This window comes from Pseudophryne corroboree, chromosome 8 (genome assembly GCF_028390025.1).
Source record: "Pseudophryne corroboree isolate aPseCor3 chromosome 8, aPseCor3.hap2, whole genome shotgun sequence".
Taxonomy (NCBI): domain Eukaryota; kingdom Metazoa; phylum Chordata; class Amphibia; order Anura; family Myobatrachidae; genus Pseudophryne; species Pseudophryne corroboree.
In genome coordinates, this window is record NC_086451.1 from 249,512,132 (window position 1) to 249,524,679 (window position 12,548).

The window sequence follows — 12,548 nt, forward strand, 5'->3', positions numbered from 1 at the left end:
AAGGAAAAAAGCTTGATAAATAGGCCTCTTAAAAAGAAATCCATAGGAGAGCAAAGTGGAAGCAACCTCACTGCATCCGAGACTGAGTTGCTGTACTTATGCAAATATTCCTCATCAGCAAATACCTCAGACACAGAGGTATGAAAAGTACAACAAGCGGCGTCTTCTCTGAACAAAGACAAGCGGCTTGTCTTGCTCCAATCAGATACGTGCTAGCGTGTGACGTCAGTCACCCGAGCAACAGCGGGCCCGATCTCCGCTTTGAGCCAATCGGAAAATTCCACTAGGTCAGCATCCGACCAATCAGGGCACAGCACGGTGGGTGGGGGAAGAAAGCGCCAATTCAATGCGTCTCTTCTCTCCCTCCCTCCTCCGACAAGATGGCGGTAACTGCTTTGTTTCTGGTTCCTCGCCGAGTAATGGATTTGTGATCCGGGGAGGCGGGGGAGGAGCAGGAAGGCCGGGACAACAGCGGCTCCCTGCAAAATAGGGGGAGGGTGGCGGTTAGGCCTCAGCATCGCGCCGGCGCCGCTCAGTCGGCAGTGTCACGTTAGTGGAGGGTTAGAGGCCCCGGCGATACCGTGCGGGGAGATCTTACACTGTCCGTCCCCTCACCCTTATTAATCCTTCCCCTCCTGCAGGGCTCCTGGGGAATGAACGGGCGTCGGTGAGCTAGAGGCCGAGCGGGGATCCGGAGCCTGGAAGAGAGATGACCGCAGAGTCCATGAGGTAGGCCGCATCATCATCATCATCATCAGCAGTATACGGGTCTGTGTGGGTAATGTCTGCATGCTGTCCTGCTCCATCTTCATGGCCTGTACATAGTGGCTGTGGTGACCCCGCTTACTCCTGCAGTAACTTATTTCCCCGGGTGTGAAGTTTTCACCCATCTCCCAGCCATAGGTGGCATGTTGTTTCTGGTAATTGGAGGGAAAAATGTTTTAAATATAAATGTCTTTTTACTTGTATAGCGATAGTGCATAACTTGCGGCGCTTAAAGGGGTGGGAAGTGTGCTGGTACCTGTAGTTTCACAGCTGTTGGAGATATGAAATCTGTAATTCGTGTTGCTACTGTTCTCATAGGAGGAAGAAGTTGCCCTCACTGTATACATCCTGCTAGTTATTGGTTGCATCCCAATCAGCAATGTGTTGAATCTGTAGATAGCGTCAGATGAAGTAGTATCTTGACTTCTTGCTTGTGGTCTTCGGCATTGGAACACTTCCTATTTCTAAGGTGTCATTAAGCTAATATTTTGAATCCAATGCAGTCATGAAGAGTGTTATAATACTCGGAAAGAAACATCTCTCAGGGGTCAATTCTATTCAGCGACCGTTGAATAGCAACTCCCGACGCTATTCAATACAGCGACGAGTGACCCTCAATTGTCGGGAATTCTTCTCTCATCCCCGGGGGATGAGACAAGAAACCTGACAAAAGTGCTGCCGCGCGGCCGTCGCGAGGCTGATTCTGTCGGGAATCTGCCTTGCTCCGGGGAGTTAAGTTGGAAAATGCCCGTTCTCCCGACAATTCAACCTGTTTTGTCGGCGAGAACGGGCCATCGCCGACTTATCTGGAGCTGAATTGAATAGCGTCGGGAGCGAATTCCCGGCTCTATTCAACTGTCGCTGAATAGAATTGACCCCATACATTGGATTAAAACAGTTATGTGGAAGTGTTATTGTACTAAACCTTTTGTGTTTTATATTTCAACATTTTTATTGATCCTTCCATCCAGTTGGAATTTTCTGAACATCTGTTTGGAAAGTACCCTAACCACTCTCATCACTTGTAGCCAGTGCTTTGGTTGTGAAATGCCCTGTGTTCCCCTGACTCCCAATAATGAACACTAGGGGAGGAAATCAGTTGAAAGTGGTGTTTTGCCAGTAACTGCAGGGATGACCAGCTGCACACATATTGGCCAGGTATGCTAATACAGACATCCACAGGTTTTCTCTCTCACCCCTATGGGATGCAAGGAAAAGCTTGCAAGAATGGCACTTTGCGTAGAATTGAATTCCTCTCTGGCTTGAACTGAATTGTTGCTGAAAATTCAGAAGCTGACCATTGTTGAAGTTATCTGGGAAGTCCTTGGTTTAACCAGTATCAGGTTTTGTGTGTTATCTGTATCTCTGTGCTGACATGGTTTGTCACACCATTATTAAACTACTCAGTATTGTGTTTACATTTGCTCTTATAAAACCCAGGGTCAGGTGTTGTAAGCCTTGAAAAGTGATAATGTGTGGAGTTATAAACTGCCAACTGGCTCCTGGAGAAGGCATAAGGAAGTGATACACCAGTGATAAGTGCAATGTAATAAACGCACCAGCCAGTCAGCTCCAATATGTAAATTAAGTTAGGAACTGATTGTCTGGTGCATTTATTACATTGCACTTATCACTGGTTTATCACTTCTTTCTCTATCGTCCTAGTGGATGCTGGGGTTCCTGAAAGGACCATGGGGAATAGCGGCTCCGCAGGAGACAGGGCACAAAAAGTAAAGCTTTTCCAGATCAGGTGGTGTGCACTGGCTCCTCCCCCTATGACCCTCCTCCAGACTCCAGTTAGATTTTTGTGCCCGGCCGAGAAGGGTGCAATCTAGGTGGCTCTCCTAAAGAGCTGCTTAGAAAAAGTTTAGCTTAGGTTTTTTATTTTACAGTGAGTCCTGCTGGCAACAGGATCACTGCAACGAGGGACTGAGGGGAGAAGAAGTGAACTCACCTGCGTGCAGGATGGATTGGCTTCTTGGCTACTGGACATCAGCTCCAGAGGGACGATCACAGGTACAGCCTGGATGGTCACCGGAGCCGCGCCGCCGGCCCCCTTGCAGATGCTGAAGTCAGAAGAGGTCCAGAATCGGCGGCTGAAGACTCCTGCAGTCTTCTAAAGGTAGCGCACAGCACTGCAGCTGTGCGCCATTTTCCTCTCAGCACACTTCACACGCAGTCACTGAGGGTGCAGGGCGCTGGGGGGGGGCGCCCTGGGAGGCAAATGTAACCTATATAAAGGCTAAAAATACCTCACATATAGCCCCCAGAGGCTATATGGAGATATTTAACCCCTGCCTGGATTCACTAAATAGCGGGAGACGAGCCCGCCGGAAAAGGGGCGGGGCCTATCTCCTCAGCACACGGCGCCATTTCCTCTCACAGCTCCGCTGGTCAGGACGGCTCCCAGGTCTCTCCCCTGCACTGCACTACAGAAACAGGGTAAAACAGAGAGGGGGGGCAAATTTAATGGCAATATCTTGATATATATATAAAGCAGCTATAAGGGAGCACTTATTATAAGGCTATCCCTGTTATATATATATAGCGCTTTTGGTGTGTGCTGGCAAACTCTCCCTCTGTCTCCCCAAAGGGCTAGTGGGTCCTGTCTTCGTTAGGAGCATTCCCTGTGTGTCTGCTGTGTGTCGGTACGTGTGTGTCGACATGTATGAGGACGATATTGGTGTGGAGGCGGAGCAATTGCCAAATATGAGGATGTCACCCCCTAGGGAGTCGACACCAGAATGGATGCCTTTATTTATGGAACTACGGGATAGTGTCAACACGCTAAAGCAGTCGTTTGACGACATGAGACGGCCGGACAATCAATTAGTGCCTGTCCAGGCGACTCAAACACCGTCAGGGGCTGTGAAACGCCCTTTGCCTCAGTCGGTCGACACAGACCCAGACGCAGGCACTGACTCCAGTGGTGACGGTGACGAATCAACCGTATTTTCCAGTAGGGCCACACGTTATATGATTTTGGCAATGAAGGAGGCGTTACATTTAGCTGATACTACAGGTACCACTAAACAGGGTATTATGTGGGGTGTGAAAAAACTACCTATAGTTTTTCCTGAATCAGAAGAATTAAATGACGTGTGTAATGAAGCGTGGGTTGCCCCTGATAAAAAGCTGATAATTTCAAAGAAATTATTGGCATTATACCCTTTCCCGCCAGAGGTTAGGGAGCGCTGGGAAACACCTCCTAGGGTGGACAAGGCGCTAACACGCTTATCTAAACAAGTGGCGTTACCCTCTCCTGAGACGGCCGCACTTAAAGATCCATCAGATAGGAGGATGGAAAATATCCAAAAAAGTATATACACACATGCAGGTGTTATACTACGACCAGCTATAGCGACTGCCTGGATGTGCAGTGCTGGGGTAGTTTGGTCAGAGTCCCTGATTGAAAATATTGATACCCTGGACAGGGACAATAGTTTACTGTCGTTAGAACAAATAAAGAATGCATTTCTTTATATACGTGATGCACAGAGGGATATCTGCACACTGGCATCACGGGTAAGTGCTATGTCCATTTCGGCCAGAAGAGCTTTATGGACGCGACAGTGGACAGGCGATGCGGATTCAAAACGACATATGGAAGTTTTGCCGTATAAAGGGGAGGAGTTATTTGGAGTCGGTCTATCAGATTTGGTGGCCACGGCTACAGCCGGGAAATCCACCTTTCTACCTCAAGTCACTCCCCAACAGAAAAAGGCACCGACTTTTCAACCGCAGCCCTTTCGTTCCTTTAAAAATAAGAGAGCAAAGGGCTATTCATATCTGCCACGAGGCAGAGGTCGAGGGAAGAGACAGCAACAGGCAGCTCCTTCCCAGGAACAGAAGCCTTCCCCGGCTTCTACAAAAGCCTCAGCATGACGCTGGGGCTTCTCAAGCGGACTCGGGGACGGTGGGTGGTCGTCTCAAAAATTACAGCGCGCAGTGGGCTCACTCGCAGGTAGATCCCTGGATCCTGCAGATAATATCTCAGGGGTACAGGTTGGAATTAGAGACAGATCCACCTCGCCGTTTCCTGAAGTCTGCTTTACCAACGTCCCCCTCCGAAAGGGAGACGGTTTTGGAAGCCATTCACAAGCTGTACTCTCAGCAGGTGATAGTCAAGGTACCTCTTCTACAACAAGGGAAGGGGTATTATTCCACTCTTTTTGTGGTACCGAAGCCGGATGGCTCGGTAAGGCCTATACTAAATCTGAAGTCCTTGAACCTGTACATAAAGAAGTTCAAGTTCAAGATGGAGTCACTCAGAGCAGTGATAGCGAACCTGGAAGAGGGGGACTTTATGGTATCCTTGGACATCAAGGATGCGTATCTCCACGTTCCAATTTACCCCTCACACCAGGGGTACCTCAGGTTCGTTGTACAAAACTGTCACTATCAGTTTCAGACGCTGCCGTTCGGATTGTCCACGGCACCTCGGGTCTTTACAAAGGTAATGGCCGAGATGATGATTCTTCTTCGAAGAAAAGGCATATTAATTATCCCATACTTGGACGATCTCCTAATAAGGGCAAGGTCCAGAGAACAACTAGAGATGGGATTAGCACTGTCGCAAGAAGTGCTAAAACAGCACGGGTGGATTCTGAATATTCCAAAATCCAAGTTAATGCCGACAACTCGTCTGCTGTTCCTAGGGATGATTCTGGACACGGTTCAGTAAAAGATTTTTCTCCCGGAGGAAAAAGCCAAGGAGTTATCCGAGCTTGTCAGGAACCTCCTAAAACCAGGAAAGGTGTCTGTACATCAATGCACAAGAGTCCTGGGAAAAATGGTGGCTTCTTACGAAGCAATTCCATTCGGCAGATTCCATGCAAGAATTTTCCAAAGGGATCTGTTGGACAAATGGTCAGGGTCGCATCTTCAGATGCACCTGCGGATAACCCTGTCTCCAAGGACAAGGGTGTCTCTTCTGTGGTGGTTGCAGAGTGCTCATCTATTGGAGGGCCGCAGATTCGGCATACAGGATTGGATCCTGGTGACCACGGACGCCAGCATGAGAGGCTGGGGAGCAGTCACACAAGGAAGAAACTTCCAGGGAGTATGGACGAGCCTGGAAACGTCTCTTCACATAAACATTCTGGAACTAAGAGCAATATACAATGCTCTAAGCCAGGCAGAACCTCTGCTTCAGGGAAAACCGGTGTTGATCCAGTCGGACAACATCACGGCAGTCGCCCATGTGAACAGACAGGGCGGCACAAGAAGCAGGAGTGCAATGGCAGAAGCTGCAAGGATTCTTCGCTGGGCAGAGAATCATGTGATAGCACTGTCAGCAGTGTTCATCCCGGGAGTGGACAACTGGGAAGCAGACTTCCTCAGCAGACACGATCTTCACCCGGGAGAGTGGGGACTTCATCCAGAAGTCTTCCACTTGCTGGTAACCCGTTGGGAAAGACCAATGGTGGACATGATGGCGTCTCGCCTCAACAAAAAACTGAACAGGTATTGCGCCAGGTCAAGAGATCCGCAGGCAATAGCTGTGGACGCGCTGGTAACGCCTTGGGTGTACCAGTCGGTGTATGTGTTTCCTCCTCTGCCTCTCATACCAAAAGTATTGAGAATTATACGGCAAAGAGGCGTAAGGACGATACTAGTGGTTCCGGATTGGCCAAGAAGGACTTGATACCCGGAACTTCAAGAGATGATCACGGAAGATCCGTGGCCTCTACCTCTAAGGAGGGACTTGCTTCAGCAGGGTCCCTGTCTGTTTCAAGACTTACCGCGGCTGCGTTTGACGGCATGGCGGTTGAACGCCGGATCCTAAAGGAAAAAGGCATGCCGGAAGAAGTCATTCCTACTTTGATTAAAGCAAGGAAGGAAGTAACCGTGCAACATTATCACCGAATTTGGCGAAAATATGTTGCGTGGTGCGAAGATCGGAGTGCTCCGACGGAGGAATTTCAACTGGGTCGATTCCTACATTTCCTGCAATCAGGATTGTCTATGGGTCTCAAATTGGGATCTATTAAGGTTCAAATTTCGGCCCTGTCGATTTTCTTTCAAAAAGAATTGGCTTCAGTCCCTGAAGTCCAGACCTTTGTTAAGGGAGTGCTACATATACAGCCTCCTGTGGTGCCTCCAGTGGCACCGTGGGATCTCAATGTGGTTTTGGACTTTCTAAAATCTCATTGGTTTGAACCACTAAAGAAGGTGGATTTGAAATATCTCACATGGAAAGTGACCATGCTTCTAGCCCTGGCTTCGGCCAGGAGAGTGTCAGAACTGGCAGCTTTATCTTACAAAAGCCCATATCTGATTTTCCATTCGGACAGGGCAGAACTGCGGACTCGTCCGCATTTTCTCCCTAAGGTGGTGTCAGCATTTCATCTGAACCAGCCTATTGTAGTGCCTGCGGCTACAAGTGACTTGGAGGACTCCAAGTTACTGGACGTTGTCAGAGCATTAAAAATATATATTGCAAGGACAGCTGGAGTCAGAAAATCTGACTCGTTGTTTATATTGTATGCACCCAACAAGATGGGTGCTCCTGCGTCTAAGCAGACGATTGCTCGTTGGATCTGTAGCACAATCCAACTTGCACATTCTGTGGCAGGCCTGCCACAGCCTAAATCTGTAAAGGCCCACTCCACAAGGAAGGTGGGTTCATCTTGGGCGGCTGCCCGAGGGGTCTCGGCATTACAACTTTGCCGAGCAGCTACGTGGTCGGGGGAGAACACGTTTGTAAAATTTTTCAAATTTGATACTCTGGCTAAGGAGGACCTGGAGTTCTCTCATTCGGTGCTGCAGAGTCATCCGCACTCTCCCGCCCGTTTGGGAGCTTTGGTATAATCCCCATGGTCCTTTCAGGAACCCCAGCATCCACTAGGACGATAGAGAAAATAAGATTTTACTTACCGATAAATCTATTTCTCGGAGACCGTAGTGGATGCTGGGCGCCCATCCCAAGTGCGGATTATCTGCAATAATTGTACATAGTTATTGTTAACTAATTCGGGTTATTGTTGAAGGAAGCCATCTTTCAGAGGCTCCGCTGTTATCATACTGTTAACTGGGTTTAGATCACAAGTTGTACGGTGTGATTGGTGTGGCTGGTATGAGTCTTACCCGGGATTCAAAATCCTCCCTTATTGTGTACGCTCGTCCGGGCACAGTACCTAACTGGAGTCTGGAGGAGGGTCATAGGGGGAGGAGCCAGTGCACACCACCTGATCTGGAAAAGCTTTACTTTTTGTGCCCTGTCTCCTGCGGAGCCGCTATTCCCCATGGTCCTTTCAGGAACCCCAGCATCCACTACGGACTCCGAGAAATAGATTTATCGGTAAGTAAAATCTTATTTTATGCTGTCTCCAGGCTTAATACATCTGCTCCGCAGCCTGTAACATGGTAGTTAGGAGTACTCTATCACTTTTCAAGGCTAAAGGGGGGTACACAGAGAGATCCGTGTTTAAAATCTAAGCAATCTGACTAGATTGCTTAGATTTTAAGCACGGATCTGCAGCTGTGCTGAGCGAGGGGAGAGATGTGTGCTGAGAGGTCTGTGTTAAGATCGCTCAGCACACATCTCTCCCGTCAGTACCCCCCTTTAGTATTTCTGGTCCAGGTCTTTTGTTTTGACGTAGCATGCGATGTATAAAGCAATTGTCATTGTCCAAAGGTGTAAAAAGGATAAGGAAAAAAGTAAAGGGATACAGGACAGATACACGAGGGTGCAAAGTATTTATTTATGCAGCCAATATTTTCTTTTTAGAGCGGGAAAATAGTTTTGAAATTACATATGATAGGGGGGGATTTAGTTGTGTTTGGGTGCATGCAGCTCTTGTCTAACAGAAATTCTTAGGGCGAGATTCAAATGTATTCTTTGCCGGCATCCACTAGATAGCGCCCAACAGAGCTATTTAATTGTAGCTCCGTTCAGGCGCGATCAGCTGCCGGTGTCTACATTCCAGCTCGCACCTGCCAGGGGTGGCTAGCTGAAATGTGTGAAAAGTGACCCGTTTGGGCACCAAAAAGGCACTTCTCCCGTACGTGCTTATTAGTTTAGGCTTTAGGCAACTAAACCTTACTCTAATGGGCGCATTCAATGTGATAGTGTACATTATCTGAATATTGCCTCCTGCGATCTCCTGTCACCTTTAGACGGGAGATTGGGGGTGATAACAATTGTATTCCCCCCTTAAATTGTTTTCGAAGATGGGAGCCCGTTATTTGTGCTCAAACCATCCTGAGGTGGCGAGCAGGAATCTGTCCAAAGTTGCGCTTTTGGGTGCCCAAATGTGTTGTTTTGGCCAAGCTGCCAATACTTTGCACATGTTTAGCTGCTTTTCGCATCTAAACCCAGTGCATTTGTGTGACAAATGCTATAAGTAATGGGCGCCTGGGTCACTCAAGTACATCTGCAGAACAATTGAATGTTGCTGGTCAGCATCCATTACTGAAATTTTGTGTAACTGCATCAGAAATTCTAATTCACTGCTACTTTCACTAACGTCCTAGTGGATGCTGGGGACTCCGTCAGGACCATGGGGAATAGCGGCTCCGCAGGAGACAGGGCACATCTAAAGAAAGCTTTTAGGATCACATGGTGTGTACTGGCTCCTCCCCCTATGACCCTCCTCCAAGCCTCAGTTAGGTTTTTGTGCCCGTCCGAGCAGGGTGCAATCTAGGTGGCTCTCCTAAAGAGCTGCTTAGAAAAAGTTTTTTTAGGTTTTAAATCTCAGTGAGTCCTGCTGGCAACAGGCTCACTGCATCGAGGGACTTACGGGAGAGATTTTCAACTCACCTGCGTGCAGGATGGATTGGAGTCTTAGGCTACTGGACATAGCTTCAGAGGGAGTCGGAACACAGGTCATCCTGGGGTTCGTCCCGGAGCCGCGCCGCCGACCCCCCTTACAGATGCTGAAGATCGGAGGTCCGGAAACAGGCGGCAGAAGACTCTTCAGTCTTCATGAAGGTAGCGCACAGCACGGCAGCTGTGCGCCATTGTTGCTACACACTTCTCACTGACCAGTCACGGAGGGTGCAGGGCGCTGCTGGGGGCGCCCTGGGCAGCAATATTAAATACCTTTAGTGGCAAAGAATACATCACATATAGCCATTAAGGCTATATGTATGTATTTAACCCAGGCCAGATTTCTCAAAACCCGGGAGAAAAGCCCGCCGGAAAAGGGGCGGAGCTTATTCTCCTCAGCACTCAGCGCCATTTTCCTGCTCAGCTCCGCTGTGAGGAAGGCTCCCAGGACTCTCCCCTGCACTGCACTACAGAAACAGGGTAACAAAGAGAAGGGGGGCATAAATTGGCGATATTTATATATTAAAAGCGCTTATAACAAAAACAACACCTTTTAGGGTTGTTTATATACATTTATAGCGCTTTTGGTGTGTGCTGGCAAACTCTCCCTCTGTCTCCCCAAAGGGCTAAGGGGGTCCTGTCTTCGATTAGAGCATTCCCTGTGTGGCTGCTGTGTGTCGGTACGTGTGTGTCGACATGTATGAGGACGATGTTGGTGTGGAGGCAGAGCAATTGCCGGTAATGGTGATGTCACCCCCTAGGGAGTAGACACCGGAATGGATGGCTTTAGTTATGGAATTACGTGATAATGTTAGTACATTACAAAAGTCAGTAGACGAAATGAGACGGCCGGAAAACCAGTCAGTACCGGCTCAGGCGTCTCAGACACCGTCAGGGGCTGTAAAACGTCCCTTACCTCAGTCAGTCGACACGGGTACCGACACAGATGAATCTAGTGTCGACGGTGAAGAAACAAACGTATTTTCCAACAGGGCCACACGTTATATGATCACGGCAATGAAGGAGGCTTTGCAGATCTCTGATACTGCTGGTACCTCAAAAAGGGGTATTATGTGGGGGGTGAAAAAACTACCTGTAGCTTTTCCAGAATCAGAGGAATTGAATGACGTGTGTGATGAAGCGTGGGTTAACCCAGATAGAAAACTGCTAATTTCTAAGAAGTTATTGGCATTATACCCTTTCCCACCAGAGGTTAGGACGCGCTGGGAAACACCCCCTAGGGTGGATAAGGCGCTCACACGTTTATCAAAGCAAGTGGCGTTGCCGTCACCTGATACGGCCGCCCTCAAGGATCCAGCGGATAGGAGGCTGGAAACTAACCTGAAAAGTATATACACTCATACTGGTGTTATACTGCGACCGGCAATAGCCTCAGCCTGGATGTGCAGTGCTGGGGTAGTGTGGTTGGATTCCCTGACTGAAAATATTGATACCCTGGATAGGGACAGTATTTTATTGACTCTAGAGCAATTAAAGGATGCGTTTCTTTATATGCGAGATGCTCAGAGGGATATTTGTACTCTAGCATCAAGAGTAAGTGCGATGTCCATATCTGCCAGAAGAAGTTTATGGACGCGACAGTGGTCAGGTGATGCGGATTCCAAAAGGCATATGGAAGTGTTGCCATATAAAGGAGAGGAATTATTTGGGGTCGGTCTATCGGATCTGGTGGCCACGGCAACTGCCGGCAAATCCACTTTTTTTACTTCAGACCCCCTCCCAACAGAAAAAGACACCGTCTTTTCAGCCGCAGTCCTTTCGCTCCTATAAAAACAAGCGAGCAAAAGGACAGTCTTATCTGCCGCGAGGCAGAGGAAAGGGTAAGAGAGGGCAGCAAGCAGCCCCTGCCCAGGACCAGAAGCCCGCCCCGGGTTCTACAAAGCCATCAGCATGACGCTGGGGCTTTACAAGCGGACTCAGGAGCGGTGGGGGGTCGACTAAAGATTTTCAGCAATCAGTGGGCTCGCTCACAGGTGGACCCGTGGATCCTGCAGATAGTATCTCAGGGTTACATGTTGGAGTTCGAAAGGTCTCCCCCTCGCCGGTTCCTAAAGTCTGCTTTACCAACGTCTCCCTCAGAAAGGACGACGGTATTGGAAGCCATTCACAAGCTGTATTCTCAGCAGGTGATAGTCAAGGTACCCCTCCTACAACAGGGAAAGGGGTATTATTCCACACTATTTGTGGTACCGAAGCCGGACGGTTCGGTAAGACCTATTCTAAATCTGAAATCCTTGAACCTGTACATACAGAAATTCAAGTTCAAGATGGAGTCACTCAGAGCAGTGATAGCGAATCTGGAAGAAGGGGACTTCATGGTGTCCCTGGACATAAAAGATGCTTATCTGCATGTCCCAATTTACCCCTCACACCAAGGGTATCTCAGGTTCGTGATACAAGACTGTCATTATCAGTTTCAAACGCTGCCGTTTGGTTTGTCCACGGCCCCTCGGGTCTTTACCAAGGTAATGACCGAAATGATGGTTCTTCTACGAAGAAAAGGCGTATTAATTATCCCTTACTTGGACGATCTCCTGATAAGGGCAAAGTCCAGAGAACAGCTGGAAGTCGGTGTAGCACTAACCCAAGTAGTGCTTCAGCAACACGGGTGGATTCTGAATCTTCCAAAATCTCAATTGACCCCGACAACACGTCTGCTGTTCCTGGGAATGATTCTGGACACGGTTCAGAGAAAGGTGTTTCTCCCGGAGGAGAAAGCAAGGGAGTTATCCGAACTGGTCAGGAACCTCCTAAAACCAGGAACTGTGTCAGTACATCAATGCACAAGAGTCCTGGGAAAGATGGTGGCTTCTTACGAAGCAATTCCATTCGGCAGATTCCATGCACGAACATTTCAGTGGGATCTGCTGGACAAATGGTCCGGATCGCATCTGCACATGCATCAGCGGATAACACTGTCACCAAGAACAAGGTTGTCTCTCCTGTGGTGGTTGCAGAGTGCCCATCTGTTAGAGGGCCGCAGGTTCGG

At 48.6% G+C, this 12,548-nt stretch overlaps 1 protein-coding gene across 2 annotated transcripts in view; it reads left to right on the plus strand.

Annotated features, from left to right (window-relative positions):
• Window positions 1-300: 300 nt before the first annotated feature.
• ATRX (ATRX chromatin remodeler) overlaps window positions 301-12,548 on the plus strand; it is a 561,376-nt gene continuing 549,128 nt past the window's right edge. The window contains exons 1-2 of one of the 2 annotated variants that reach the window (XM_063937173.1): window positions 301-386; window positions 642-729. In XM_063937173.1, coding sequence (XP_063793243.1) covers window positions 710-729 — 20 coding nt within the window. In that variant the 5' untranslated portion in view covers window positions 301-386; window positions 642-709. The other variant, XM_063937174.1, reaches the window with a different exon arrangement.